A 27372-nucleotide genomic window follows, 5' to 3' on the forward strand; every position below is an offset into this window, starting at 1 on the left:
ACAGCACACGAGCATGAGGTCACTGCGAACCGTCGACCTGAGGAAGGCTGCCGGTCCTGACGGTGTCCCAGGCCGGGTGGACGGAGTCTTCAGCCAGTGTCTGTCCCACTCTGCCCAGAGTCCTCCACCATAATTAAACCCCATACTTCCAGCTTCATCAACTCCTGACACCACCCTCCCCTGGAACAATCAAATGTCTGAGCTGCTGGTGTTTATCGGTGCTCTATAGAGAGCACACTGACTCACAGCTGCACCGCGGCTCACAGGAAACACCATGATGGCTGCCCTCTGCCCCACAGCTCCCTCAGAACATGATGAAGGGCCCTCCACACCAGGTCATTCACTGTTTGAACAGGCAGCTCCATCAGACCTGGACAGCCTGGTCTAAACACAGCTTTGACCCAACAGCAGTGAACACAAAGCACCAACATGAGTGTGTGTGTGCAGCTGCAACACAACAGCACAGTGTTTGATTACTGACATGTTTGTGCACTGAATGGACTGACATGAATAAGTACTGTATGTGTGACAGAGACACGGAGACGTCATGTTAATATGTAAAAACATTTAATCTGGTTCATACAGCACCAACATCAGTGACCTCAGGGTGATTATATGGATACATATGATACTGATGGAGGCAGCTGTCAATCACAGGCACTGACAGGAAGTGTGGGTGTGGCCTCAGGGCCTCCATCACGGCTCCTTCCTGCTCTGATTGGAGCTCTGAGGTCAGAGGGGTGTTTCATCTGTTTGTCTGATCTTCTCTGAAGCTTCCTGGCAGTCAGCAGCTTTGACCTTTGACCCACATGAAGCTAACATGTGACAGGACGCTCCGTGGAGATCCATCAGAACAGCAGAAACACGATCATCATCATTATAAACTTGTAAAGTTAGACAAACAGCTGCAGAACATCTGGCTGAGGTTAGTTAGCTGTTAGCAGAGGAAGGCCAAAGCAAAGCTGCACCTTCATCTTCCTCAGGGCTGAATACACAACAGATACTGTATATACACACAGGCTGCTCTTCATCACCAGCTCCTCCTCCTCTGTGACCCATCAAGCTGAATGAACCTCCATCAGAGGAACGTCTTCATGGCTCCTGAGGACACAGAGGACAGTCAGACACTCACATGGCTCGGTGGGTTTGATGCTGGAGTCTGTCCCAGCTGTCCCAGCTGATCAACATCCTACAAACAGACTGATCGGTTCTCTGATCTGTGATCGATCAGCTGGAACTGGGATGAGGATCAGAGCCAAGAATTAAACCAGGTTCATACATTCATACCTGCACGGGCAGGTCATGTCCTCACTCGCTGAGCTCTGAGCTCCTTGTTCCATTAATCAGTGTTAAATATGCAATAATCTTTACATCATAAGTGCCATGCAAGAAAAAAACAAAACATAATTCAACAAATAATTAAATTCCTCATAAAGTCAGTGCAGCACTGCAGCCAGGTGCAGAGAAGCCAAAACCCAAAGAGGTCTCTCCTCTGCTCGCGCTGCAGCAGTGCTACGCTTGTACAGTTAATCTGCTAAGGTCATTTTAGCCTGTGCACATCACTTTGCCTGAAGGGCCAGGGTCCTGATGTGATTGGTCACTGTTGGTGTCAGGACCCTGGCCCTTCAGTGGGTAGGGCAGTTCGATATAAGGCTATGTATCTGATGACGCCTTTTGTTTCATATTACACACGATCGTTTGTTTCATGGTGTCACAATGTGAACTGTTTCCGGTTTGTTTCATGGTTTTGATGGTCACTGGAGTGGCTACATCCATTTTTACAGTTCTTTCTCTTATATTTAATATAACCACAGTGTGGACGGACACGCCACTGTTTTTAGGCGTTGTCGTTAGCAACAACGACGGTAACCCCAGCGTGTGGCTCTGCCGTCCGCTTGTTTATTTTCCACATAAACCACAATAATAAATAATAAACCACAATCACAATAAAGCTGAAGATCCTGTTGAGATTTTGTAAAATAAAGTGAAATGATGACAAACAGAAGGACCAAAACAAATCCAGGACATTATTCCTAAACGAGGGGCTCGCTCTGTAGCAAGAAAGTCTGACACGGGCCAGAAAACTGTACTCTGCAAAACCGGCCCCCACTAAACACGGCAAACCTCTCCTGCCACCTACGCAAGAGTCACATGACAGAGGATGGAGAGAGTTTATGGACGAGAAGCAAAGCTCTACCCACCACATCACCCTGAAGCAGCTTCACTGGCTCCAGGTCAAATCTCACGTTAATTATACATTTAAGGCTATTCATTGTCTCTCCCCACCATCTCTGGTTCAGATCACCATCCCACTCCAGCGCCCCCGATCATCCTCTTCTCTTTCTTTTCTGTTCCTTTCTCTCATCTTGTTTCTATGGGGGGCTTTTAGCCGCTCTGCCCCCAACTTTGGAATTCCTGCAGACCTCGGAAACATCACCTCATTCCCTCTTTTTAAGTCCAACCTCAAAACCCACCTGTTTAAAACTGCCTGTTTTATTTGCTGTGCAGCGTCCTTGAAAGGTGCTTTTAAATAAGCACCCTGAAGGTTCATTGTGTTCATCTGTGTTTCCAGTGGGCACCACTGAACTGTTCAGTGCTCCCTCACTGCTGCTGGTTTGGGTCATTGTGCAAATGTCCTGTTTATAAGGTTGGAAACCTGCAGTCGGCTGAGACTGAAGGATGACATTGAAAAGTTTCTAACAAGTAACAGCTGTAGTGATGTGCACCAGCAAAATGTCACCAGCAGATGAACTGCACGTAAAAATGCTGCAGCACAATCACAGGAGAAACACTCGCAGCTTCTTTGTGGGCGTGGCTGCTGAGCTCTGTGCAGGCTGTTGGATTTATGCACGAGGAATTCACGAGGAATTATTTGCTCAGATTACATTTCTTCTTTTTCTTCTTATGATATAAAGATCATTCCATATTCAAAGTGCAGCTCATTGAAACTGGAGCAGCTGCAGTTACCATGGTGACAGGTAAACACACCTCTGTGACCCTGCAAACATACCTCACGTCCTCTTTGACCTCAGGTTTTGGTGCCTTCCTCCTCCTGAAACATGGAAGCACGTCTTTCATGGTTCCCTTTAAGGATGCTGCAGGGGAGAAAACAGGAGTGAGTCTCAGTCTTTCTACATCAGACACAAACCAGGTGATCATGTGACTCTTTCCTCTCAGCTGTGGTTTAGTCTGAGTAGTGGGAACACTGGAACAACCTTTACTAGTGATGAAAACGACCACATACATGAACTCCATAGATTTGGCTTCCTACAGTTAAACGAGTATGACTGAGTGATATTTAAAATGCAAACCAAGCATTCCCTAAATCAGCACCTGGTCACCTGTCTGTACAGGCCAATCACAGCTCTCCATGAGCCGCTCAGCTGTGAGTTCAACACTACTTTAAGGACATGTATCCAGTGTTATTTGGATGTACTCTGCACCCACACATTTATACTTTAGTTATCTTATTGTGCTCAGTGTTATGTAGTCCAAAGGTTTTATTCATATCCATCATGTAGATAAAACTAACACACTTAGCTTCTATATTTGGCTTGTAAAAGACCCTGGTGAGTAAACACCATGCTGTTTAATATCTTTGCAAAATAAAATACAAACTCTACATCTAGAGCAGCGGTCTCCAACCTTTTCTGCGCCACGGACCGGTTTATGCCCGACAATATTTTCACGGACCGGCCTTTAAGGTGTCTCGGATAAATACAACAAAATAAAACTAGTACCGGTACCGAAAAAAAGAAGATTTATTCATAACAGACGTGAAAAGACCCAGGGAAACAGAGTCAAAGATAAAAACGATAACAAAATAACGCTGAGAACCGATAAAAACCCTGAAAACCAGACATTTTACACCTGAGCCTCAACTCTCGCGGCCCGGTACCAAACGACTCACGGACCGGTACCGGTCCGAGGCCCGGGGGTTGGGGACCGCTGGTCTAAGGAGTACAACATCGTCACTTTTCTGTGGATCATGAATTAAAGTCATGCCAGTTACATACAGTGATGTTATCAAGCAAGTACTTATGATTATTTTCATTTCTCTTTAATTCAGTGAATGAATGTGGATTTAACCTTGAAGCACGTTCAATCATCCATCATTCAGCCTTCTGAGACTGAAGAAGTCACCCTAACACTTCCATTAATAACATCCAGATGAACACAGTCAGCTGTCTGTGGTTGCAGACATCATGTGAAGATAATTCTGCTGTTACTGAAACTAGACACCTTAAATATTTCACAGAGTAGTTCCACTACAGGAGGGATGGTGCAGCTAAACGTGTGTTCAGATCTTTATGTGACACTACGACACACATCACTTTCTTTCTTATTGTGTAAACTTCTTGTCAATCTTTTTACATCATTTCTTCAACATTAACTGCACTGTTACACTCACCTCTGACTCTGAGAGTCACGACTTTCTGTACCAGGATGCGTTTATCCTTGTTGCAGACCGTGCAGGTGTAGCTACCACTGTCAGTGGGCTGGGGCTTATTCAGGGTCAGACTGAGGTCTCCAGTGATCAGTGGATCTTCATTCATCTCTGTGCGACCGATGTAAGACCTGTACTGTAAATCTGGCTGGTTTTTTTTATTCACATCAAGGTAATGGACCATCTTCGCTGTGGATTCAAAGACAGTCCAGTACACACTGAAAACATGATGAAGGTCAGCTGTGGTTTTAAAGGGCAGCAGGACAGACTCCACCCCCTCTGTCACCTCCACCATCTCCACCTGGAAGTCTGAGAGCAGAACATGAACACAGACAGACATGAGTGAGGTTGATGGTCCATCATGTCGTCTGCTGTGTAACCAGCAGCGTTCAGTGTTTCAGTCACGGTTCGTACACCTTTTTCAGGGTCAAATTCAAGCACTTTCTAAGCACTTTCAAGGTCCATTTTCAAGTTTTTCCAGTGCATTTCCTAAAATCTACTTATTTAATCTATCATCAGTGACATTATTTGGTACAATTATAATGTATTGTTCATCTCCCTTAAATAAACAGGCAGCCTTAATGTATGAAATATCCATATACTGTGTCAGTGGCTGATGGTGCCCCACAGGCCTCAGTGTGAGCTTGAAGCCATTTATAATGTGTAAGCAGTTTAATGTGTCGGTGCTGACCAGAAACAGCTTTTGAATGAAAGTCAGGGAACGTCGGTAGAACAAAAACACGTGACTATTCTTTGTGCCCATATGGATCACTCATATCACCATTATTCCACCCAGCACAGGGACAAACCCTGCAGGTATGACAGCAGCAGGTGTATCACTTTTCCACCTGGAGACAGCGTTTACACTGCAATCTGCCTCTGGTGGCTGTTTTGCAGCAACTGTGACATTCACTAGTAGAACTGACACACAACACAAAACAACGACTACACCACACACTAACTTGACTGCAAACATGGTACACGTCACAAATCTCTCACCTGTGAAAACTCCCTTCCTCCCTGTCTTTCTTTCACTTGCTCACTCCTAAAACTTCCCCTTTTCCTAAACAACCAAATGTCACGTTTCCATTTATATTTTTGATTGTTTGACACAAACAGGTGTTTTTTTCCTTTTTTGCTCACAAGCGGAGTGTTTGCTAGCGCTGTCCTTCTTCTCTTCCCGTAGTAAAGGCCTCTGTTTTATTTAGGAAAAATAAATCGCGTGTACTTTTGATCATGACTCTGGTTTTACGTGGCCTATCAACACAATTTAAAAACTGGTGTATAGTTTGAAGTCAGTGCTTTGGACAAAAGTTGAAATGGAGACTCCTGGTCTGTCACAATGCTATGTATCGTTCTAATGTTTAAAGCTTTCACTTGAGTAAAGGAACTCATATTACTAAGTAATGTTAGCTAAGTTCACAGCATGCTCCATAAATCTCCAAGCCATAACTAACCGCTATAATAGCTGCCGTATTGCTGTGAGGCTTTTATTCTCACACAGCTGCAAACAGCTGGACACTTGCAGTTTACACAGCTGGGATTCGCGGTGTGGACAAACAGCTGATACACTCACCTCTGACACTGAATATCACTGATTGCCTTAGCAGGATGGCTCCATCCTTGTTATAGGCGGTGCAGGTGTAGATTCCACTGTCAGTGAGGTGGAGGTCTTCCAGGTTCAGACTGAGGTCTTTCTCATTTCCCTGATGGCGTGTTATTTCCTTTATGAACTTGTATTTGGGGTGTATACGTTTCCACTCCACTTTGGAAATCTGATCAAGTTTATCTGTTTTTTTAAATTCGAGCAAATAAGACTTGTTTCCATACACTGTCCCCAAACTCCTCACAGTGTCTGAAAAGAGAAAAGAGACAGACACCATTGAGAGTCCACTCCAGAGTGACAAACTGGACCAAGGTCAGCTAGGTAAAATGTGAAATAATCAGCAGCTTGTTTTGATTTAAATATTTATTTCCCATAATAAGTTCAACAGGGTAGATGTACTTAAGGAACATCAGACTTTTTCAGATAAATAAAGGCAAATATTGCAAACTACACAAAAGGCAGCCGCTAAAGCGTTTAAGTTTCAAAATAGAACAAACAAAACAGACTAAACTGTCAATTCCACTTAGAAACAAAATATTAATTCTAAAAATAAATCTTAGTTTGTTTTACAGAAGAACAGACAAAACTGACTAACTTTTGTCAATATCAAATAAACTGAGAACTAAAAGGAAATTCTCAATCTCTCCTTGTTGTATAGCTGAGCTTTTCAAACAGTTTTAACAGTTACTTTAGTCTGACAAAAGCCGAATGATGAATCAGCGCTTCCAGTCAGAGACTGAGCTGCTTTATTGTATTTCCAGACTTGCTTTCGGCACATTTACAGTGCAGCTACTCTGTTTTTGTCAGACTTGAAATAGCCGAAATACCTTCACACTACAGAACTTCTATGGCTCTTCCGTTCGACAATCTCTCCGGCGTTGGAACCATCATCTGTTTTCTCTTCGGTCACGCTCGGTTGATTTTTCTAGTCGGCACACTCATTTCCTCCATTACCCGGCGGTACGGTGGCTGGCTGCTTCCCAAACAAACACATGTGCGGCTTGGCACTTGTGCTGGACGTAACAAGTCACGTGACGTGACGCTGCGGCTGTGATTGGTTCGGCTCTGCGCTACTTAATTTGGATTGGCTGTTCTTTTTTTTTTAAAGGGGACAAGAGAGATGAGGTCTATCGCAATAGTTTAATTTTTCTATCGAGTAAAAGTTATATCGCGATACATATCGTTATCGTTCTATCGCCCAGCTCTAGTTGTAGGGGATAAATAAAGTCTTTCTGATTCTGCTGCACTAGCTGTCAGCTTTGATTTACCATAACACATTTAGATAATCGAAGTCTTAATTGTTATTTTAAACAATGTTAGTTTATGATCAAATATATATAGAAGATGAAGCACTCTGTTCCTTATTTACCAAAAAGTCTCATTAAAGTAGTCGACCAATCAGCAGAGCCCTGAGGAGTAGCTGTGCCAGCAAATATATTCATCTGTACTGATCAGTGAGTGTCAGCAGCTTCTTATTAACAGCTCAGAGTGATGATGATGATAGAGAGCTCAGTGAAGAACATACCCAGCTTATATTAGATAGAAAACACAAAATACCTCATTACACTTTCAGTTATTAAATTCATTTCCAGCACTTTTGTGTCTCATAAGAAACATTATTTTATCGTATCAGGTTATCACAGATCCATCAGCTGCTCTTTGATTTCACTGATTCATGCTGGATTCACACAAACAGCTGTTTCACTCACCATAGACATGGAGAGTCACTGATTTCTGCAGCAGCTTGTCTCCATCCTTCTTCTTGACGGTGCAGGTGTAGACTCCAGTGTCAGTGAGGTCGCGGTTATTCAGGGTCAGACTGAGGTCTTTGGTACTCAGTGGATCTTTCTTCATCTCTGTGCGACCCTTGTAAGCTGGGTCCTGTTCATCTGGCTTATCTTTTCCACTATCATACACGTGGACCATCTTGTTATTGGAGTCTGTCCACTCCACTCTGACGTCCTGAGGAAGGACAGCTGTGATTTTTAAGGGCAGCTGGACAGGCTCCAGTCCTCTTGGCGTCTGCACAATGTCTGGCACACTCTCTGTAAAGAGACAGACAGACATGAGTGAGGTTGATCCTCCATCCTGTCCTCTGCTGTGTAACCAGCAGCTGCTGTTCTCAGTGTTGTGTGTTGATGTGTGAGGCTGCACAAACAGCTGGACACACTCACAGGTTTACACATCTGAGATTCCCACTGTGGACAACCAGCTCACACGTAACACTCACCTCTGACACTGAGAGTCACTACTCTCTGTAGCAGCATGTGTCCATCCTTGTTGTAGACGGTGCAGGTGTAGACTCCACTGTCAGTGAGGCGGGGCTTTTTCAGGGTCAGACTGAAGTCTCTAGTTCCCAGTGGATCTTCCTTCATCTCTGTGCGATCCTTGTAATCCTGGTCTTGGTTGTGTGACTGATTGTTTTCACTCTTATACACGTGGACCTTCCTCTCTGTGGGTTCAGTGAGTGTCCACTCCACTGTGACGTGCTGAGGAAGGTTGGCCTTGGTTTTAAAGGGCAGCAGGACAGACTCGTCTGCATCTGTCACATTCACCACCTTTGGCGGAGGAACTGAGAGAGAACAGAAGAACACAGACAGATAAAAAAGCTCACTGTTACTGTTCCATGATGAGACTAAATATTCCCACTGTGTGCACTGCTGAGAAAAAAACACAGAAATTCAGCACTATCTGTGATCAATTCTATGCTACAAATGCTAACCAATCATGTCTTTGCATGTTCTCCTGCCAAAGCTTTGTTGGACCTATTATTGTCAAACTGAAAACAAAGCAATACAAGCTCTCTGGACATATTCTGAAAAACAGCATTTGAGAATGAAACCAGTAATGGGGGTTACAACTATGTGTGGTAGCAAAAAGATGATGATACAAAGACTGTCATATCCAGACATTTGGTTATCTTAAAAATAATTAAAATAAAGAACACAGCACCCAAGAATCTGTCTGGTTGGATCTTATTCATGGAGGATTCACACGGTGGACAAACAGCTGTTACACTCACCACTGACACTGAGAGTCACTGATTTCTGCAGCTTGTCTCCATCCTTCTTGTAGACGGTGCAGGTGTAGACTCCACTGTCAGTGAGGAGGAGGGGTTTCAGGGTCAGACTGAGGTCTTTGGTTCTCAGTGGATCTTCCTTCATCTCTGTGCGATCTCTGTAAACCTGGTGCTGTTTGTCTGGCTGATCTTTTCCACTCTCATACACGTGGACCTTCATGGCATTGGAGTCTGTCCACTCCACTGTGACGTCCTGAGGAAGGTCAGCTGTGGTCTTAAAGGGCAGCTCGACAGACTCCTTCCCCTGTGGCACCTCCACCACATCTGGCAGCAGAGCTGAGAGGAGAACATGAACACAGACAGACAGACATGAGTGAGGTTGATCCTCCATCCTGTCCTCTGCTGTGTAACCAGCTGTTCTCAGTGTTTCTCTGACTTGGAGCTGAACTGTTGTGTTGATGTGTGAGGCTGCACAAACAGCTGCTTTGCTGTGTCAAACATACAGGCAGTAACTTTGAATTATAACAAGCTTTTATTTAATCTGTGAAAGTTGTGCATGAATTAGTGCTGCAGTATGTTGTAATGTGTCAGCACTTCTTTAGAGACATGAAGGAGACTTCTTCTAATTCTGCTGCTTCAGGCTGCTACTGATGGTCTGCAGAGATTCCAGCAGATATTAGTTAAAGCCAGTCACACTGTAAGTAATCAATTCATGAAGCGCTGTCAGACAACTCCCAGCTGCAAGCAAAGTTCTGACATGACAAACAGAAAACATCCATCCATTCGCTTCCACTTCTCCCTTTCAGGGTCACAGGGCTGCTGGAGCCTATCCCAGCTGTCATAGGGCGAGAGGCGGGGTACAGCCTGGACAGGTCGCCAGTCTGTCGCAGGGCCAACAGACAAAGACAGGCAGCCATTCGCACTCACATTCACAACTATGGGCAATTTAGATTTTTTCAATGAATCTCCACAAACTGCATGTCTGTGGGCTGTGGGAGGAAGCCGGAGGACACGGGGAGAACCCACACAAACACAGAAAGACCTGATGGTGGAGTTGAACTCGGGACCTTCTTGCTGGGAGGCAACAGTGATAACCACCGTGCCCAAAAAGAAAGAAGAAAACAATACATAAATAAAAAAGAGGTAAAATTAAATGGAAACAACGAAACCAGCACATTAGATTAAATTGAAGCAGTAAAATGAGAAGATGTGTTTTAAAAGTGGACAATGAAGCGGCGTCTCTAATGTGCTGATTGTTCCAGAGATTAGGAGCAGCAATGGAGAAGGCCCCGCCCCCTCTGAGCTGAAGATAAGATAACCTCTATTAGTCCCACATGTGGGAAATTTGTATGAGCCCCAGTAGCACAGGGAGCCCCACACAGCAGCCTCAGATTGTCCAGGTTCGCCTGGTGCACACTGAGCCGAGGAGGGGTTGATCTGATGTCCTCGTGTTGGTGTTGTTCCCAGATCATCATACTAAATGTTGTTCCAGGATCAACATTGCAAGTGACCAATCAGAATGTTGTGACGTCATACTTTTGCGACTTCGGGAAAAAACGGCGTAAAACAAAAAACTGTACTTAAGCTGCTTGAAACCGCCTCTGTCTGCTGATCAACGGACCCTGACCCTAACCCTAACCGTAACCCTTTAATAAACAGTAAGCAGAATTGATATTGTCCTTGCAACATTGGAATTTCATAAATGCATGAATGGCTTGGTGCACAAAAGAAAAACGTCACAACAATGTGATTGGTCACTTGCAATGTTGAACCTGGAACAACATTTTCATGATGGTCTGGGAACAACACCAACACGAAGATATCAGCTCATCCGCCGAGGAGGACAGGGGTCACAAAGGAGCGGTGCGTCATCCTGGCCGACCACGGGGATGAGGCAGGAACCCACGGGGTCCAGGGAACGTCGGTGCACAAAAACTCCACAAAATAATCTCTGTATTATGAATGAATGAATGAATGAATGAATGAATGCTTTATTGGCCATATGCAGGTTGCCCCACAGAGGAATAGGACCCCCCCCGACTTACACACACAACAACAAAGACAACACAAGGGAATACAGTCGGAGACCGGCAGCGTTGGGAGAATAACACTGAAAAATTACACAACAATGGGAAAAGTACAAGAGGAAAAAAAGAGACCTCTTCACACGCTGGGCAACCTATGGGAGGACAGCATGAGAACAGGAAACAAAAAAACTCCTCTGCACAGAGAGCACATTAATGTCCACATCACAACATCAGAGCACATGACAAACCACAGGGGATGGATAGGGGGGTGGGGGGTGATTCGAAGGAACACAGCAGTCGTCCTGCACCATGCTATCATTTCAGCGCGGCACACAGACCCGCTGCCTTCCCCCGCAGGAACAAGCATCGAAGGCGTTTGGAAGGGAGGGGGATGAGTGAGTGCTTATCAGTGTAAGTGTATGTGTGTGTGTGTCCATAGTTCAGCTGAGCCAGTGTCCTTCGCCCTATCAGGCTAAGTAAACAGTCCTCCAGCCGATCCAGGTGTCCTTCATGGGATGGGAAGAATAGTCATCACACAGTCGTTATCAGGGAGTTGTTTTGGTGGGCTCCAGCCTTGGGCCTAGCAGCTGGCGCCGTGGTGTCCAAATGTAGAATATTGTTGATTTCTCCTTTATGCGAGCAGCGAATTTAGCACTCTGACACTGGGGCCTCGATTTCCCGTTGGAGCGCTGCGAGCCTCCCCATGATGGTATCAAGCTTCTGTTCCGTGCTGTTGTCATTCTTTTGGTTCTGAGACCCCACAGCTGCAGTGAGCCGTTCTGCGATGTTATCCAACTTTCGCTCAAGGGTGTTATTGTGAGCAGGCCCCTCTCTGATGTATCCCATCATACGCTCAATGGTGTTAGTTTGAGCCTTCACGGCAGCTGTAAGCGTCTCCAAGGTGTTAACCATGCTGCGTTCGGTGTGGGAGGCCGCGCCTCGTCCCATCGCTTCAACTCCAGCGGTCAGCTTAGGGGGGGTTTGAACAGCTGGTTCCGCTCTCTTATTTCTCCGATAGGTCAGGGCCAAGCCAGCTCCAATCAGCAAGAACCCCGTTATCATGGTTCCGAATAGGTAGATATCTTCAGCGTCCTCGATAGACAGTCCCGCCAGGCACAAGATCCTCCAGGTTTGCCACCCGTCCATCGTGTAACCGGCAGGGAAAGTCCCTCCAGGGCACTCGGGCTCTCCCGAGCCCAGACTTCTCGTTGAGAAGAGGGTGTCAATAGCACTCAGAGACCAGTTGATCAAATCCATAATTCTCTGTTAGGTTTTAGAGAACGACAGTGAGAGACTGTTCAAGGGAAAAGTAGTGCACGCGAGACAAGACAGGACACAAGAGGCTAAGCAGGAAAGATAAGGGGAAGGAGGAGAGGAGAAAAGTGCGACCGCCTTCACCGAGAGCCAAGTAAGAAAAGCTTGAGTTTAACCAGCCAGCCACTGCGCCTACCCCAACGCCTTCGCTGGGGAGGTAGCATGACAGCACGGCCGGTCGGGATATGTGACAGCAGTGGGCACCAGGAACTCTGTCCTGTGTTAGCAAACAGAACTGTGTTTTGATCAGAACTTCAGAGATTTAGCAGCGACTGGCGATCGTACACCAGTAGAGAGCAGATTTCCTGAGTGTCACATGACAGAAACAATATAAAAACAAACAAAACTATAAGCCACAGACGAGCAGCCATGGACACCGGCGCCATCTTGATCCCCATTTAAGCTGCAATGAGCTGCTACTAAGTGAAAAATAATATCTGTTGCTATTATGTAACAAACACTTCTGGACTGATTCCCCAGAGCACAGCAGTAAGTGCTGAAACAAGCTGGTTTGTGATCTGCTGGTCAAAGTGGAGAGTCAGTAACAGCTCAGCTGTGGAACCTCAGGAACAGGTCTGTGATTGGTGGCAGAGGATCTGCTCTTCCATCTAAGGACCCTGAATCACTGAAGCTGCTCAGACCAGCTGATCCTGGAAAAGTGCTCTGAGGTCACATTAGTCATGTGACCTCAGGACGTCGCTATCAGACAATCAGTTCAGATCTACAAGAGCAGCTGTGTGTTAAACCTCCAGGATGTGGGTGAAGCCTCTAATGTGCTCCATCAGTGTGAGTTCAAGGCTCTGCTACCAAAGTGTTCGAATACACAGAGGAAAGATGTCACAGAGGAAAGTTCCTCAGCACATTTTCAGCTGTGAGAAAGATGAAAGGAGGCCACAGAGTCCAGCAGTGTTTGGGAGATACTTACCTGAATGAGTGAGCATCGAGATTAATTATTGTTATGGATAAGATGAACACAACAACTGAATGACTGAATGTGTGACTGTGTTACTGAGTAACAGGTGAAGGTGATGGCTGCTGCTTCCACTTCTTGGTCTGCTCTGTGGAAACGCACACACACACATTATAAAACACACACACACCTTCTCTGTCCTTCATCCTTTTGTATGCATAGCACACAAACAGACCAAAGACAGCAGCCAGGATGATCAGAGTACCCAGCACAGCTGCGAGGACTGTGGGCCAGACTGGAGGAGGTTCTGTAACACAAACACACGAGACATGAACATAATCAACATGTTTGTATGAACTCACATCAATCTGACCTCTGTCCACTGACCTGTGACCTTCAGATGTACTTCAATCTGCCTCAACCTGTCTCCATAGCTGACAGCACTGCAGGTGTAGGTTCCACTGTCAGAGACTGTGGGCTTCCTCAGAGTGAGGCTGAGGTCTCCAGTCTGCAGAGCGTCGACTCTCATTGATGTTCGACCGTGGTAAAGATCATTCTGATCACTAAGATCGTCACCACTCTGCCTACGCAGGTGAACCGTTGGGTTCGTGAGCCCATCACGGTCCCACACTGCTGCTGTGGAGCTCCTGGAAACATCAGCTGGTACCTGACAGGGCAGCAGGACAGACTCCGCCCCCTCATACACCTCCAACCCTGAGGCATGCTGGGACACTGAAGACAGAAACATGAAACAGGTGAGACCTGTGCTTCCAGTCACATGACCTTTCTCTCTCTCTCTCACTCACACACACACACACACACACACACACACACTTACTTCAGCAAAGAAACAGTGCAGTGCTAACATGAACCATCAGCTCAGGTCTGTCACAGTGAACCTGTCCAGCTCATCAGTGTCTCCATCCAGCTCGGATCACCAACACAAACACACATGTACAGTAAAGGCTTCTGCACACACAGCAGTCCCCATGTCCTCCCCTCACACAGAAACCTGCTCTGTACTCAGAGGAAGCAGCTGAGAGAAGCTTCCTGTGAGGGTCACTCAGGTCCATCAGCAGGTGAGCAGTGAAAGACTCAGGTCAGGTGGACAAAGCTCATCTGTCTGCAGTCATGTGTTAATTATATGAATGTAGCGTATATGGTGTGAATAACATCAGCTGAAAGTAACTCAGGCTGTGACATCAGACAAAAGAGAAAACTATGTTACTAACTGAATGATTCTATGCTCCTCAGCTGCAGCAGGACAAATAGGTAGTATTTACACGTAGTACCAATATGTAGTACATGTTTCTGTCTCCGCCTCTTTGGGTGGGAGTGCTTGTCTCTCTGTGTGGGTGGAGGTCTCAGCTCCATCAGCACCCTGGCTGTGTGACAGGAGGAGGGCTGGTTTACTGTTTCTACTTCCTGTTTGTGTCTGTGGCTCCTCCCCCTGCTCGGGTTTGGAGTTACATCTAAAAAGGCTCAGTGGGAAACTTCCTGTAGCTGCAGTCTGAGCTCAGACACGTCAGATCATCTCTCTCACACACGCTGCTCAGTACAATAGTGTACAGCCAGGGTCAGGGTGTCGGAGACTCACAGAGCTCCTCTTTCTCCTCAACAGAGAGCGTCCCCCGATTGAGCAACAGCGCCGTAAAATAAGAAGAATGGCGCCTAATTACAGAGTTAATAATGCAGACTTTGTAATATCTCACGTGTAGATTCATCAGCCAGATGAAGTGTTTACTGACAATTGACAGTGATAGCGCACATCATCATCACTATTCCAACAATCCTCTCCTCACAGACAAGCATAAACACACTCGACTATCAATAAATCAAATTTAACACACGTTTGTAATGACGATAATTCAGTTTATAATAGGGTTTATTCGCTCGGTCAGCAGGTGGCGGTATCCTCGTACACTGGGGAGTAAACTGCTATTAAACGAACAGAAGAAGAAGAAAACATCTGCACATGCGCGGTACGGATCGGGTAGACCCGATTTGTATGGTCAGACTTTACACATGCGCAGTAAGGATCGGAGAGTCCTGATCCGTAACTTTCTTTTTATTTTTCATTTTTGTCTACATTGTACTGAAATGCTTCATTATTGCAAACATTTTAAGATATACTTGTTATTCTTAACATCTTAACAGATACTCTGACCCATAACTATCGTAAAACGCTACGACCGGAAGTAGAAACCTTTCGCGCATGCGGGGTACCGATCGGGTTTCCGGTACGGATCAGGTAGTGACAATCCCGCTTGTGGAGGCGGCGGGCAAGATGGCGGACTGAGCAGTCGCATCCGGCTGAACTCCTCACTAAAGTCCCGATGTTTTAATCTTGTAGTTATAAAATCCACTCCTTTGAGCTATATTGACGACGTTTCAGCCCGAACATGAAGAAAACCAACAACACGAAACCTCCGGCAGTGAAAAACCTCCCTTTTACAACCCAGAGAAACAGCGAGCATGACTACCCAGCTCCGATGGAAACGGCTAATTCCAGCAGCAACAAGAGGGACAGACTGTTAACAACCCCTGATAATACTCCTGAGAAACCACATATGGAGAAAAAAGCAAAAGGTACGGCTAGTGATAATGACTCCAACACATCCACTGACACTATACTGAAAGCTATTGAGAGTCTTGGAAAACGTGTTGATGACCGCATGGACGAAGTTAGCAAACAAATTCAACAACATAGCGCCATGCTGGCTTCCATCGCTAAATCGGTGCAGTTTAATTCAGAGGAGCTGCAAGAATGCAAAAACAAAATAAAACACCTGGAAAAAGAGATTGAATCAATCAAAAAAGATAATGACGATATTAAGGATCGTGTATTGAGCCAGGAAAGATACAAAAGAAGATGGTGTCTTCGTATCAAAGGGAAAAAGGAGAAAACAAATGAAAATATCAGAGAAGAAGTGGTGGAACTTCTAGGAAGGATTGCTCCGGACCTAAAGATGAAGATGGAAGAAGCAGTTGATGTTGTCCACAGAGTGGGAAGAGCGGTGGAGAATAAGCATCGACAAATCATTATTCTGTTTGTGAGACGTGCCGTGAGAGATGACATCTGGAGGTGAACAAAGGCTTCTCCCGTGTTCAAAGAAGAAGGCATCCGCTTTGCTGAAGACCTGACCCCAGAGGACTGGAGATCCAGACAAGCGTTGTGGCCAAAAATCGACCAGGCACGGAAGGAAGGCAAGGCTGCAGGCTTCAGGGGCCCTTTTGGTTTCATAGAAGGCAAACGTATCAGGGTAGAGACTCCAGGTACGGGCTGACATCTGACTACGAAAGGAATATACAGTGGAACATTTCGGATGATGGGACTTTTACCTCAAGATTTTCCTACTCCATCTCCTAAACTTCCTCTTTAAAGCTGTTCATGTGTTCCGTGTTCCAATTAAAAACTAATATTTCTTTTTTTCCCTTTAACACAAGGGGACTTAAAGACTCAATTAAGCGCAAAGCTGTTTTTCTGTTCTGCAAGGGGCAACAGGCAAATTGTTTTTTTCTCCAGGAAACTCATTCTGAGGAATCTGATGTGAAATTTTGGTCACAGCAATGGGGAGATAAAATTTTTTTTAGTCATGGTACAAACAGGTCGGCTGGAGTTGCTATTTGTTTCAACAGATGTCCTGGTAGGTTTTTGTGCAACATGGCAGACAAAAATGGACATTGGGTTGCCTGTGTGTTAAATATTGATAATACTCTGATTATTTTGGTTAATGTTTATGGATACAACAATGATCAAGAGAATAAGAACCTGCTGCATCAAATTTCTACAGTTATAAAGGAACTTTATACCAAATTCCCTACTGATTATATAGTAGTTGGAGGTGATTTCAATGTGACTCCTGATGAATGGTTGGATAGATGGCCTTCAAAGTTTTCAAGAGAACATAAAAACCCAATATTTGAAAAATTTGCTAATGATACTAAATTAATAGATGTATGGAGAGTGTTAAACGAAGATGTAAAACAATTCACCTGGCACAAACCTAATGGTCAAAGCAGGTCACGTATTGATTATTGGTTGGTATCCAACTCAATTTTACAATATGTTAAGGAAACAGTCATCTCTAACAGTCCCTTAAGTGACCATTGCGCCATTATTCTGAGACTACAAAGCAAAGACCAAAACAACACATTTAAGGATTATTGGAAATTTAATTGTCAGATGCTGAGAAATGAGGAGTATTGTAATTCTATTAAAAAATTAATTTTAGATATCCAGAATGATGAAGCCATCAATACACCGATACTCAAATGGGAATATCTTAAATTTAGAATCAGAAAAACCTCAATTGCATTCGGTAAAAAGTTAAACAGACAAAGAAAAGAAGAGGAATCAAATGTAGTAAAAGAACTTATGAATCTGTATGGCAAATTGAATTGGACTGAGGAAGAAAAAGGAAAAATTAATAATTTACAATCTAAATTGGACGAAATGTACCTTTATAGAGCCAAGGCTGCTTATTTGCGATCCAAAGCCAAGTGGATAGAAGAGGGTGAAAAGAACACTGCCTATTTTTGCAATCTAGAAAAACGTAGACAAGAATATAACTCAATTTGTAACCTAATAATCGACGGAGAGGAATGTACAGACCCTAAACGCATTTCAAATGAAGTATTTACTTTTTACAGTAACCTTTATAAGTCTTCATACTCAGAACAAAATGTCACCTCCTTCTTTGACAAAATCAGTAATTGGAGTCCAGTAATTGATGATAATTTTAGAGAAATTTGTGATGAAGAACTGACTATAGAAGAATTTGATTTTGCTATTAAGAGCATGGCATCTGATCGTTCACCGGGATCAGATGGTATAACAACTAATTTCTATAAGCACTTTTGGAATGACCTAAAATTATTATTATTCAGTGCGTTAAATGAATGTATAAATCAAAAGGAGCTTATGACAACAATGAAACAGGGAGTTATAAAATTAATTCCAAAACCGGGGAAAGATAAGAAAAAACTAAGTAATCTAAGACCTATAACACTTTTAAATACAGACTACAAAGTTTTTACAAAAGTTTTAGCAACAAGACTAAAAACAGGTATTTCTGAAATAATTAGCCCAACACAATCAGGATTTCTCAAAGGACGGTTGATCCAAAATAATATCCGCTTGGTTTTGGACCTCATCGATTACAATTACCTAATTAAGGATGATGGTTTTATGTTGTTCTTGGACTTCCATAAAGCATTTGATTCTATTGAACACACTTTTATTATTAAGACATTTAAACATTTTGGGTTTGGAGATGCATTTCTGGATATGATCACTATGTTATACACTGATATTAATAGTTGTGTTTCTCTTTCAGAAGGCACATGTCCCAGGTTCAGGGTGGAGAGAAGTATCAGGCAGGGCTGCAGCATCTCTTTTATTCATTGTAGCCACTGAATTACTTGCTATTACTGTCATAAACTCAAACATCAAAGGATTAGACATAAATAATCACAAATTAATAATAAGTCAGCTTGCCGATGATACAACAGTCTTTCTAAAAAATAAAGAACAAATTCCATTGGCCTTAGATACAATAAAGATCTTTTCTGATGCTTCTGGACTACGCCTGAACCTGGACAAATGTGAACTCATGAGTATCCACAATTGTTCTCACTCTTCTTTCTATGATATACCTGTCAAAAATGAAATCAAATATCTTGGAATCTGGATAACTAAATGCATGGCTGATAGTGAAGAAAAGAATATTCAGAATACAACTGACAAATGCAAAAAAACTCTGAACCATTGGCTACAGAGAGATTTAACGTTGTTCGGCAGGATAATGTTGACCAAGGTTGAATCTTTGTCCAGATGAATCTGTCCAGCTTGTTCCCTAGCCATCCCACCAAGAATTATAAAAGACATCAATAAGGTGAATTCTAATTTCATATGGAAAAATAAACATCATTAGGGACTTGATAAAAGATTATGAAGAGGGGGGTTTAAAAGCAATCGATTTTGAAATAATGAATGGCATTTTAAAGATTAATTGGCTACGATCTTTCTTGAAAAATGATAATGAGATCTGGTTCCTGATACCATCTCTTATTTTCAACAAAGTTGGGGGGATCCAATTCCTTTTAGTGTGTGATTTTGAAATTTCTAAACTACCCATAAAACTTTCCAAATTTCATCAACAAGTTTTGTTAAATTGGAAATTAATGTTTAAACATAACTTCAGTCCCCACAATGTTCCATTGTGGAACAATAGGGTGATGTTGAATCGGGGGAAATCTATGTTTGTGGAAGAATGGATGACAAAACAAATTTGGTCTGTGACACATATAATGGATGAAAATGGAGATATACTTGAATTAAACAGGCTTAATGAGAAATATGACATGAGTTGCTCGTTCGAGCTCTATAAAAAGGTTTCACAAAATATCCCAACAGTCCTTGTAAATACGGTAAAGAACAATTTTTCAAATATACAGACTCCAAATTTGCATAAAGTTAAACTAGATGGTCTTGACTTGGTTAATGGAAAATGCAATAATCAGTTTTTGAGGAGGTATTTGGTTAACACCTTATATCCAGGTGGGACAAAACATTCACTCATCTTTAAAGATTATAACAAATCTGAGATCTCGTTGATCAGAACCAAATATTTAACATTTCCAATTCCCCCCAAATTTAAAGAAGTCCATTTTAGAACTACAAAAAATATTTACCCCTCCAATGAATTTATGAGAGACAGATTTAAATTTGTGTTAGACAACTTTGGTGGAAATGTTTGGGAGATAAACTTTGGTGAAGGAGAAAGAGAAGCACGAGAAGGCAAGACGGTGAACGGAGCGAGCGAGACAACAAGCTCAATGGGGCCTAAGAGAACACCGAACGCCGATGAAATTGAGGACATCAAAAAGTCATTGGACTTTCTAACTGAGGAAACATCAGCTATCAAACTACAACAGAAATATATCCTAGACTTAGTCGAGGAAATAAGGTCGCTACGTAACCAGAATGCAGAGAAGGAGAAACGGATTGTCTATCTGGAGAGTAAGGTCGCGGACCTGGAGCAATATACCAGAATGAATGATGTGATCATCACAGGGCTACATATAAAACCCCGGTCATATGCTCGGGCTGTGACTGCTGGCAGTAAAGAGGAGCAAGGAGAATTGGATGGGAGCTCTACGGAGCAACAAGTAGCTGGCTTCTTGCAGTCGAAAGGGATCGACCTGGATTGCAATAACATCGAGGCATGCCACCTCTTGCCCAGGAGAAATGCTAGTGATAAACCAGCTATCACCATGAGATTTGTAAACAGGAAACACAAGAATGCACTGCTGAAGCAGGGGAGGAAACTAAAAGGATCTAATGTCTACATGAATGACCATCTAACAAAATCCAATGCTGACATGGCGAAGAAAGCACGACACTTAAGGAAACTGGGAAAAATTCAGAATACCAGGGGCCTGTTCTTCGTACGTCGCTTACTACATCCAAGATCAAATGACACATCCAAGACCAAACCATCGCGCTAACCGTGAGCTCGCTAATCCGGTTCTCCGAACACACCTGCTGTTGACGATTAGTACAGCTGGACGCAGTAATGTGACATCACTGGGTGTCGTAAAAGGGGCTACGCATCGATAGTAGAAACATTGATCGGCAACCCGCTGATTGGTCGGCGAAAATGTCGAAGGAGTGCGCTCGGTATTTTCCGGCAGCAGAGCAAGAACTCATGAGTGCGGGATTTCAGGAGTTTCAGAGTTTAATCAAAACGCAAGAGAACACTGCAAAGGCTGCAAAAGCAAGGAGAGAGGGCTGGCAGAAAGTTGCTGACAAATCAAACTCGTAAGTAATTTAATAATAATAATAATAATAATAATAATAATAATAATAATAATGGATTGGATTTATATAGCGCTTTTCAAGGCACCCAAAGCGCTTTACGATACCACTATTCATTCACTCCCACATTCACACACTGGTGGAGGCAGCTACGGTTGTAGCCAGGCTGCCATATCGCGCCATCGGCCCCTCTGGCCAACACCAGTAGGCGGTAGGGTAGATCTATCATATGACACTATATTGTCCAATATCATATGGCATTATATTATATTATAATATGTTATATTATATCCCCTTTCACATTAGAGCCACAACAGGACCCACAAGAACATGGGAACAAGTAAAAGTGGAATACAGGAGTATTCTACAGAATGGTAATATTTATCTCTTAGATTGCTTTGCGTCTCTTGGCAAGGTAATACTGGCCTGTAATACTCTGTTAGTTTGTTCATAACAGCAACCAAGAAAAGGGCAGAGGAAAAAAAGACAGGTGGTGGTCCTGCACCCCCTCGTCAACAAGTTGGTTAAGTAAATAATACCCTCACGGGAATATCGATATCTCTCTATGAGCACACTGTCGCGCTGAGCTAAAGGATCCTGTCTGTCCCGCAATATACGCTGAATTCTGAGGACTCTCCTTATCAATCTTGCACCTTCCGCAATGGGTGGCTCGCGTAAACGGACAGGATATGGCTGCGACAGGCTTCCCAAATCCACCTTCGCTTTTATAGCCGTGGTCTCTCATCTTGATTACACGAAGTAATTTACAATTACTACTCTGAAATATGAATTACATCTGTAATAATCACATACATGTAATAGAATGTTAATAGTACATTTCCCTTTTTTAGGAAATGACCTGTATGTATCTGTGTGACATCAATAAAAGGATCAAGTGCTGCATTATCTTTAGTTACATTGATGTTATTTATTTATGGTGAAACAGTGGTGGAATATCGCTGTTGCTTTCGTATAAATGAAGCGGACATACCTGCGTGGCCGCGATCTAATCCTGTTTACATAAAATAAACCTGCTCCCCAGCAGGTTTACGCTTACGGCTCTGTTGCTATGACAGCAAGTCCCGGATGAGCTTCGGGGAACCGAACGATCCAGGATCACGCGAAATCGTCAACAATCTAATCCAGCTAACTTACTTAGCGAGGTACGAAGAACAGGCCCCTGGACTACAAACTGTAAAATATTTATTAAGCTTAACGGCACACCGGAGGAAGCTAAAGTGTTGGTCATCAAATGCATGCAGGATCTGGAAAACATTAACAAGTAATATAACTACAAAGACGAGGAGCTGGGCTAACAATCTACAGTCATCCAAGCAGGTAACAGAAGACAACAACGAAAGCTAAAAGCGTAACACATTTAAGGATGGAACAATCAAGTAACTCATTATCTGGGATCTATACATTGTTATCACAAAGGATTGCTAATCAGGAGATAAATTCACCAGCAAATAAGGAATACAAAACACACTTCACAGAGCAGGACATTGATCCAGAACTGAACTTTTTTAACATCAAAAATACCTGCTATTATCATAATGATGATCAATTCAACAAAACTGTTAAGGTGGACGGTAAAATATCTATAATTCACTTTAACAGTAGAAGTTTATATGCAAATTTTCATAAAATAAGAGAATATTTAAGCAAATTTGCACATCCATTCAGTGTGATTGCAGTATCTGAAACATGGATTAATAAAGAGAAAGGTGGGGACTTTGTAATAGATGGATATGAATTAAATCTTATAAATAGAAAGAATAAGAATGGAGGTGGTGTGGCCTTGTTTGTGGACAAAAATTTAAAATACAAGATGGTAGAAAAAATGACGATGGCGGTAGATAATATATTCGAGTGTGTAACAATAGAAATTAGAATGGGAAAAGAGAAAAATGTCATTGTAAGCTGTATATATAGAACACCAGGTTCAAATACTGAAATTTTTAAGGAGTGGGTAGATAAAACATTCACCAGGACAAACCAAAAAGTCATGTTCATTTGTGGGGATTTTAACATAGATTTATTAAATCCAAGCAAACAGAAAATGACAGAGGAGTTTATTAATACAATGTATAGCTTGGGACTTTGTCCAATGATCACTAAACCCAGCAGGATCACAGCACAATCGGCAACCTTAATAGACAATATATTTACAAATGAAATAGAAAATAGATCCATAAGTGGTCTTTTAATAAATGATATCAGTGATCACCTACCTGTTTTTATAGTGTATAATAAAAACTATAGGAAGGTTACACAGGAAAATATAGTAAAATACAAACGAATGAGAACAGAAGAGTCAATAAATGCATTTAAAAATGATTTGCTCAAGCAAGAATGGGAGATGCTGTATAGGGAAAAAAATATTGATAAAGCTTATGAGATTTTTTTAGGAAAATTTAAAATGTTATATAATAGCCGTTGCCCAGTAAGGAAATACAGTAAAAAACAAAAATATGCAGAGTGCCCATGGATTACAAAAGGATTGCAAAATGCATGTAAGAAGAAAAATACCTTATACAGAGAATTTATAATGAACCGAAGTATAGAAGCTGAAAATAAATATAAGAAATATAAAAACAAATTAACGAGTATTTTGAGGTTATGTAAAAAGGAATACTATGAGAAATTATTGATTATGAATAAAAATAATACTAAAGGGATTTGGAAAACATTAAATACCATCATTAAAAAGGGCTCTGGACAGTCAGACTATCCTTCGTACTTCACAAATAATGATAGAAATATTACTAATCTGAGCGATGTGGTAAATGATTTCAACAAATTCTTTGTAAGTGTTGGGCCAGACTTAGCTGAAACAATTCCTGATATGACAGATTCGGTAGAGAAAGAAACCAGATTCATTGATCGCAATCCTCATTCAATGTTCTTAACGGCAGTAGAAGAAAAGGAAATCATTGATATTGTTGGGAAATTACAAACAAAAAACTCTACAGACTCTGATGATATAGATATGGAAATAGTCAAAAAAGTGATAGAGGGCATTTCTAAACCCTTAACACATATCTGCAATTTGTCCATACAAACTGGTACATTCCCGACACAAATGAAAATAGCTAAAGTAACACCATTGTTCAAAAATGGTGATAAACACCAATTTACAAATTATAGGCCTGTCTCTCTACTTTCTCAATTTTCAAAAATACTGGAAAAGGTTTTTATTAATAGACTTGACAAATTTGTAGACAAACACAAAATAATAATGGATAGTCAGTATGGTTTCAGATCAAATAGATCAACATCATTGGCATTAATAGAATTGATTGAAAATATCACTAACAATATAGATAAAAGACAATGTATAGCTAGTATATTCATCGACCTAAAAAAAGCTTTTGATACAATTAATCATGAAATATTACTCGATAAATTGGAGTATTATGGCATTAGAGGAGTGGTGTTAGAGTGGGTAAAGAGTTATTTGAGAGACAGGAAGCAATTTGTGAAAATTGGGGAACATCAATCAGAGTGTGTGGACATTGTTTGTGGAGTTCCACAGGGGTCAGTATTGGGACCAAAGCTGTTTATCCTCTATATCAACGATATATGTAGAACATCAGATATATTACAGTTTATTCTATTTGCAGATGATACAAATATTTTTTGTGCTGGAGAGAATTTACAGCAGCTTTCGGAAATTGTCACACAAGAAATGATTAAACTGAAAACATGGTTTGATAGAAATAAGTTATCATTAAATTTGGAAAAGACGACATTTATGTTATTCGGAAATTATAAAAAAGATGCCGAAGCAAAGTTATTAGTAAATAATGTCGAATTAGAGCAAGTTTCGGATACAAAATTTCTGGGTGTGATAATAGATAACAAAATCTGCTGGAAACCTCATATAAAGTATTTACAAGCTAAACTGTCAAGAAGTGTCTCCATACTGAGTAAAGTTAAATATTTTTTGCCTTCCAAATCACTCCGGGTACTTTACTGTTCACTTATATTGCCATATTTGGAATACTGTGCGGAAATTTGGGGAAACACATATAAAACTTCACTTCAACCAATATGTAAAATTTAAAAAAAGCAATCAGGATGATTAGTAAAGCTGGATATAGAGACCATACTAACATCATGTTTTTGAAATTAAAAATATTGAAGTTTATGGATCTTATAAAATACCAGCCTTGTTGATATAAGTTTTCTTGTGTATTGTGTGGAGTATGTGATGAGGAGAATTAGGTAAATTTGTGGGATTAATAAGATGTTGAGCAGGGGTAGGAGTTAATAAGTATGTGTATACTTCTTCCTACTCCTTTTCAGACCAAACAACTGTTATCTCATGTTAGACGAATGTGTTTTATTTTATTATATTTCTTTCTTGTTTGTCTGTACAAATACGAATATGTGTGTATATCTACACACATATTCGTATTCGTAAATGAAAATACATGTAGACGAGTATATATTGTTTTTTTTTTGTTTGTTTTATTATGTCTGAAATAAATAAAGATACAAATACAAATACAACTGTTATATTTGTAAAACAACTTCGGAAACAACAGAGCACATGTTCTATGGATGTGTGACAATCCAGAACTTATGGAAATCTCTCCATGTCCTAATATTGTCCCAGTATGGATATATTGATTTTTGGTCTTTTCAAAATATTCAAATTGGAGTAATCCTTAAGGACAAAAATAGTGAGTTTTTAGTTAACAATCTCATTATTATAACAAAGTATTACATACATAAATGCCGATATGCTAAATCCCGCCCTTCATGGCCTGCTCTTAAAAACGACCTCTCCCTGTTCCGTAAATCTCTTAAGCTAATAAATAAGCCCCAAGCAATCAAATTGCATAGATTTTTAGAAGAGTTTGATTTTTCTTAGCCCCTTATTTAAGTTATGAGTCTTGTTTATGGAACCTCACTTTTAGAGATTTTATGATCCCCCTTGTCGTCTTTATTTCTTTTCCTTGTTTTTCATTCTTTTTTATTGTTATTTATTTTTGTATTGGTTATTCATCTTTTTATATTATTATTATGTAGATGTGTGAATATGGATGTGTATGTATGCATGTGTATATGCATATATACATATATATGCATGTGTATATGCATATATATGTATATATCAAATCAAATCACTTTTATTGTCACATCACATGTGCAGGTACATTGGTACAGCACATGTGAGTGAAATTCTTGTGTGCGAGCTTCACAAGCAACAGAGTTGTGCAAAAATACAATAATGTAAACAAGCAAAATACAAGAATGGCTACATCTGAAACTAATAATATATGTACAATATATAATAGTATATATGTGTGTGTATGTATGTATGTTTACTTTCAGTTATTGTCGATTTCATTGTGGTGTATAGGAGATGTGATTCTGTTCTGATTGATTTAATATGTCGCTTGTCTCTTTGAGATTGTCATTGTTATTGTTCTGAATAAAGTTCATTTTAAAAAAAAATCCCGCTTGTGGAGGCTGCCATCTTGCATTTTTGGAGCCAGAGTCTGCGCAGTAGTGATTTGAGGTGGAGGACTGTCTTTTTTTTTTTTGTGGAGCGACTGTGTCACGCTCCCGTCCACACACCCGCTGGACGGGACCGCGAACACGCCCCTCTACACTTACGTAGCCCGGCTGCTCCAATTTATCTGCTGACGGATTTGCAATGCAATCAACAGCATCAAGACTGACGGAGTGTGTTTGAGATAACCTCACACGTGTCACAGGTGACACAAGTGGCGGTTTTTGGCTGGTTTGTCGGTAGCAGCTCCAGAAACGCAAGACTGCCACACATCTGTTCGACCGACGCCAGTTGATCTAAACGCCAGCTGATCTGGAACACCGCACATCGCTAACAATCATATGGCACATTTACTTCTGAGGAAATTTTAGACGGCACTCATCATCAGGAAGGTTGCCGACCCCTGGTTTAAACACACACATATGATCAGCTGATAAAACCAGCTGAAAGTGCGGGATCCGCCCTGCACGGAGGCCGCGGGGACGAGCTTCATCACATGAACGAGCTCGATGAACGTGAACATTTGCGGTTGAAAACACCTCTATGTGTGTTTGTGTGTTTCTTACTGAGTAAGAGGAGCACGATCATCATCATCCTCGGTAACAGTCGCGTTACAGCTGATCCTCACCGACCGCTCCCAGACGCAGATCCGTTGCTCTGAACAAGATGGCGAACAAAGAAAAACCGACTTTCGATTCTA

The 27372-nt window shown here is 41.8% G+C and overlaps 1 protein-coding gene across 2 annotated transcripts in view; it reads right to left on the minus strand.

Moving 5' to 3' along the window:
* LOC147333495 (muscle M-line assembly protein unc-89-like) overlaps nucleotides 1-27372 on the minus strand; it is a 51172-nt gene extending 23800 nt beyond the window's left edge. The window contains exons 1-10 of one of the 2 annotated variants that reach the window (XR_015125559.1): nucleotides 27239-27372; nucleotides 13711-14055; nucleotides 13514-13630; nucleotides 9076-9408; nucleotides 8284-8625; nucleotides 7763-8098; nucleotides 6024-6302; nucleotides 4412-4756; nucleotides 3011-3095; nucleotides 969-1101 (exon numbers count right to left, since the gene is read on the minus strand). Coding sequence is in view for 1 of the 2 variants with exons in the window: in XM_086268019.1 (XP_086124145.1) it covers nucleotides 1059-1101; nucleotides 3011-3095; nucleotides 4412-4756; nucleotides 6024-6302; nucleotides 7763-8098; nucleotides 8284-8625; nucleotides 9076-9408; nucleotides 13514-13630; nucleotides 13711-14055; nucleotides 27239-27266 (2253 nt within the window). In the remaining variant the exon portion in view is untranslated. Of the gene's footprint in view, nucleotides 1-550; nucleotides 1102-3010; nucleotides 3096-4411; nucleotides 4757-6023; nucleotides 6303-7762; nucleotides 8099-8283; nucleotides 8626-9075; nucleotides 9409-13513; nucleotides 13631-13710; nucleotides 14056-27238 lie in introns of those variants that run through there. The other variant, XM_086268019.1, reaches the window with a different exon arrangement.

The sequence above is a fragment of the Aulonocara sp. 'chitande type north' Nkhata Bay genome, linkage group LG3 (assembly GCF_057382095.1).
Source record: "Aulonocara sp. 'chitande type north' Nkhata Bay isolate Kocher_YH1m ecotype deep benthic linkage group LG3, A_spYH_male_GT1.1, whole genome shotgun sequence".
Taxonomy (NCBI): Eukaryota; Metazoa; Chordata; class Actinopteri; order Cichliformes; family Cichlidae; genus Aulonocara; species Aulonocara sp. 'chitande type north' Nkhata Bay.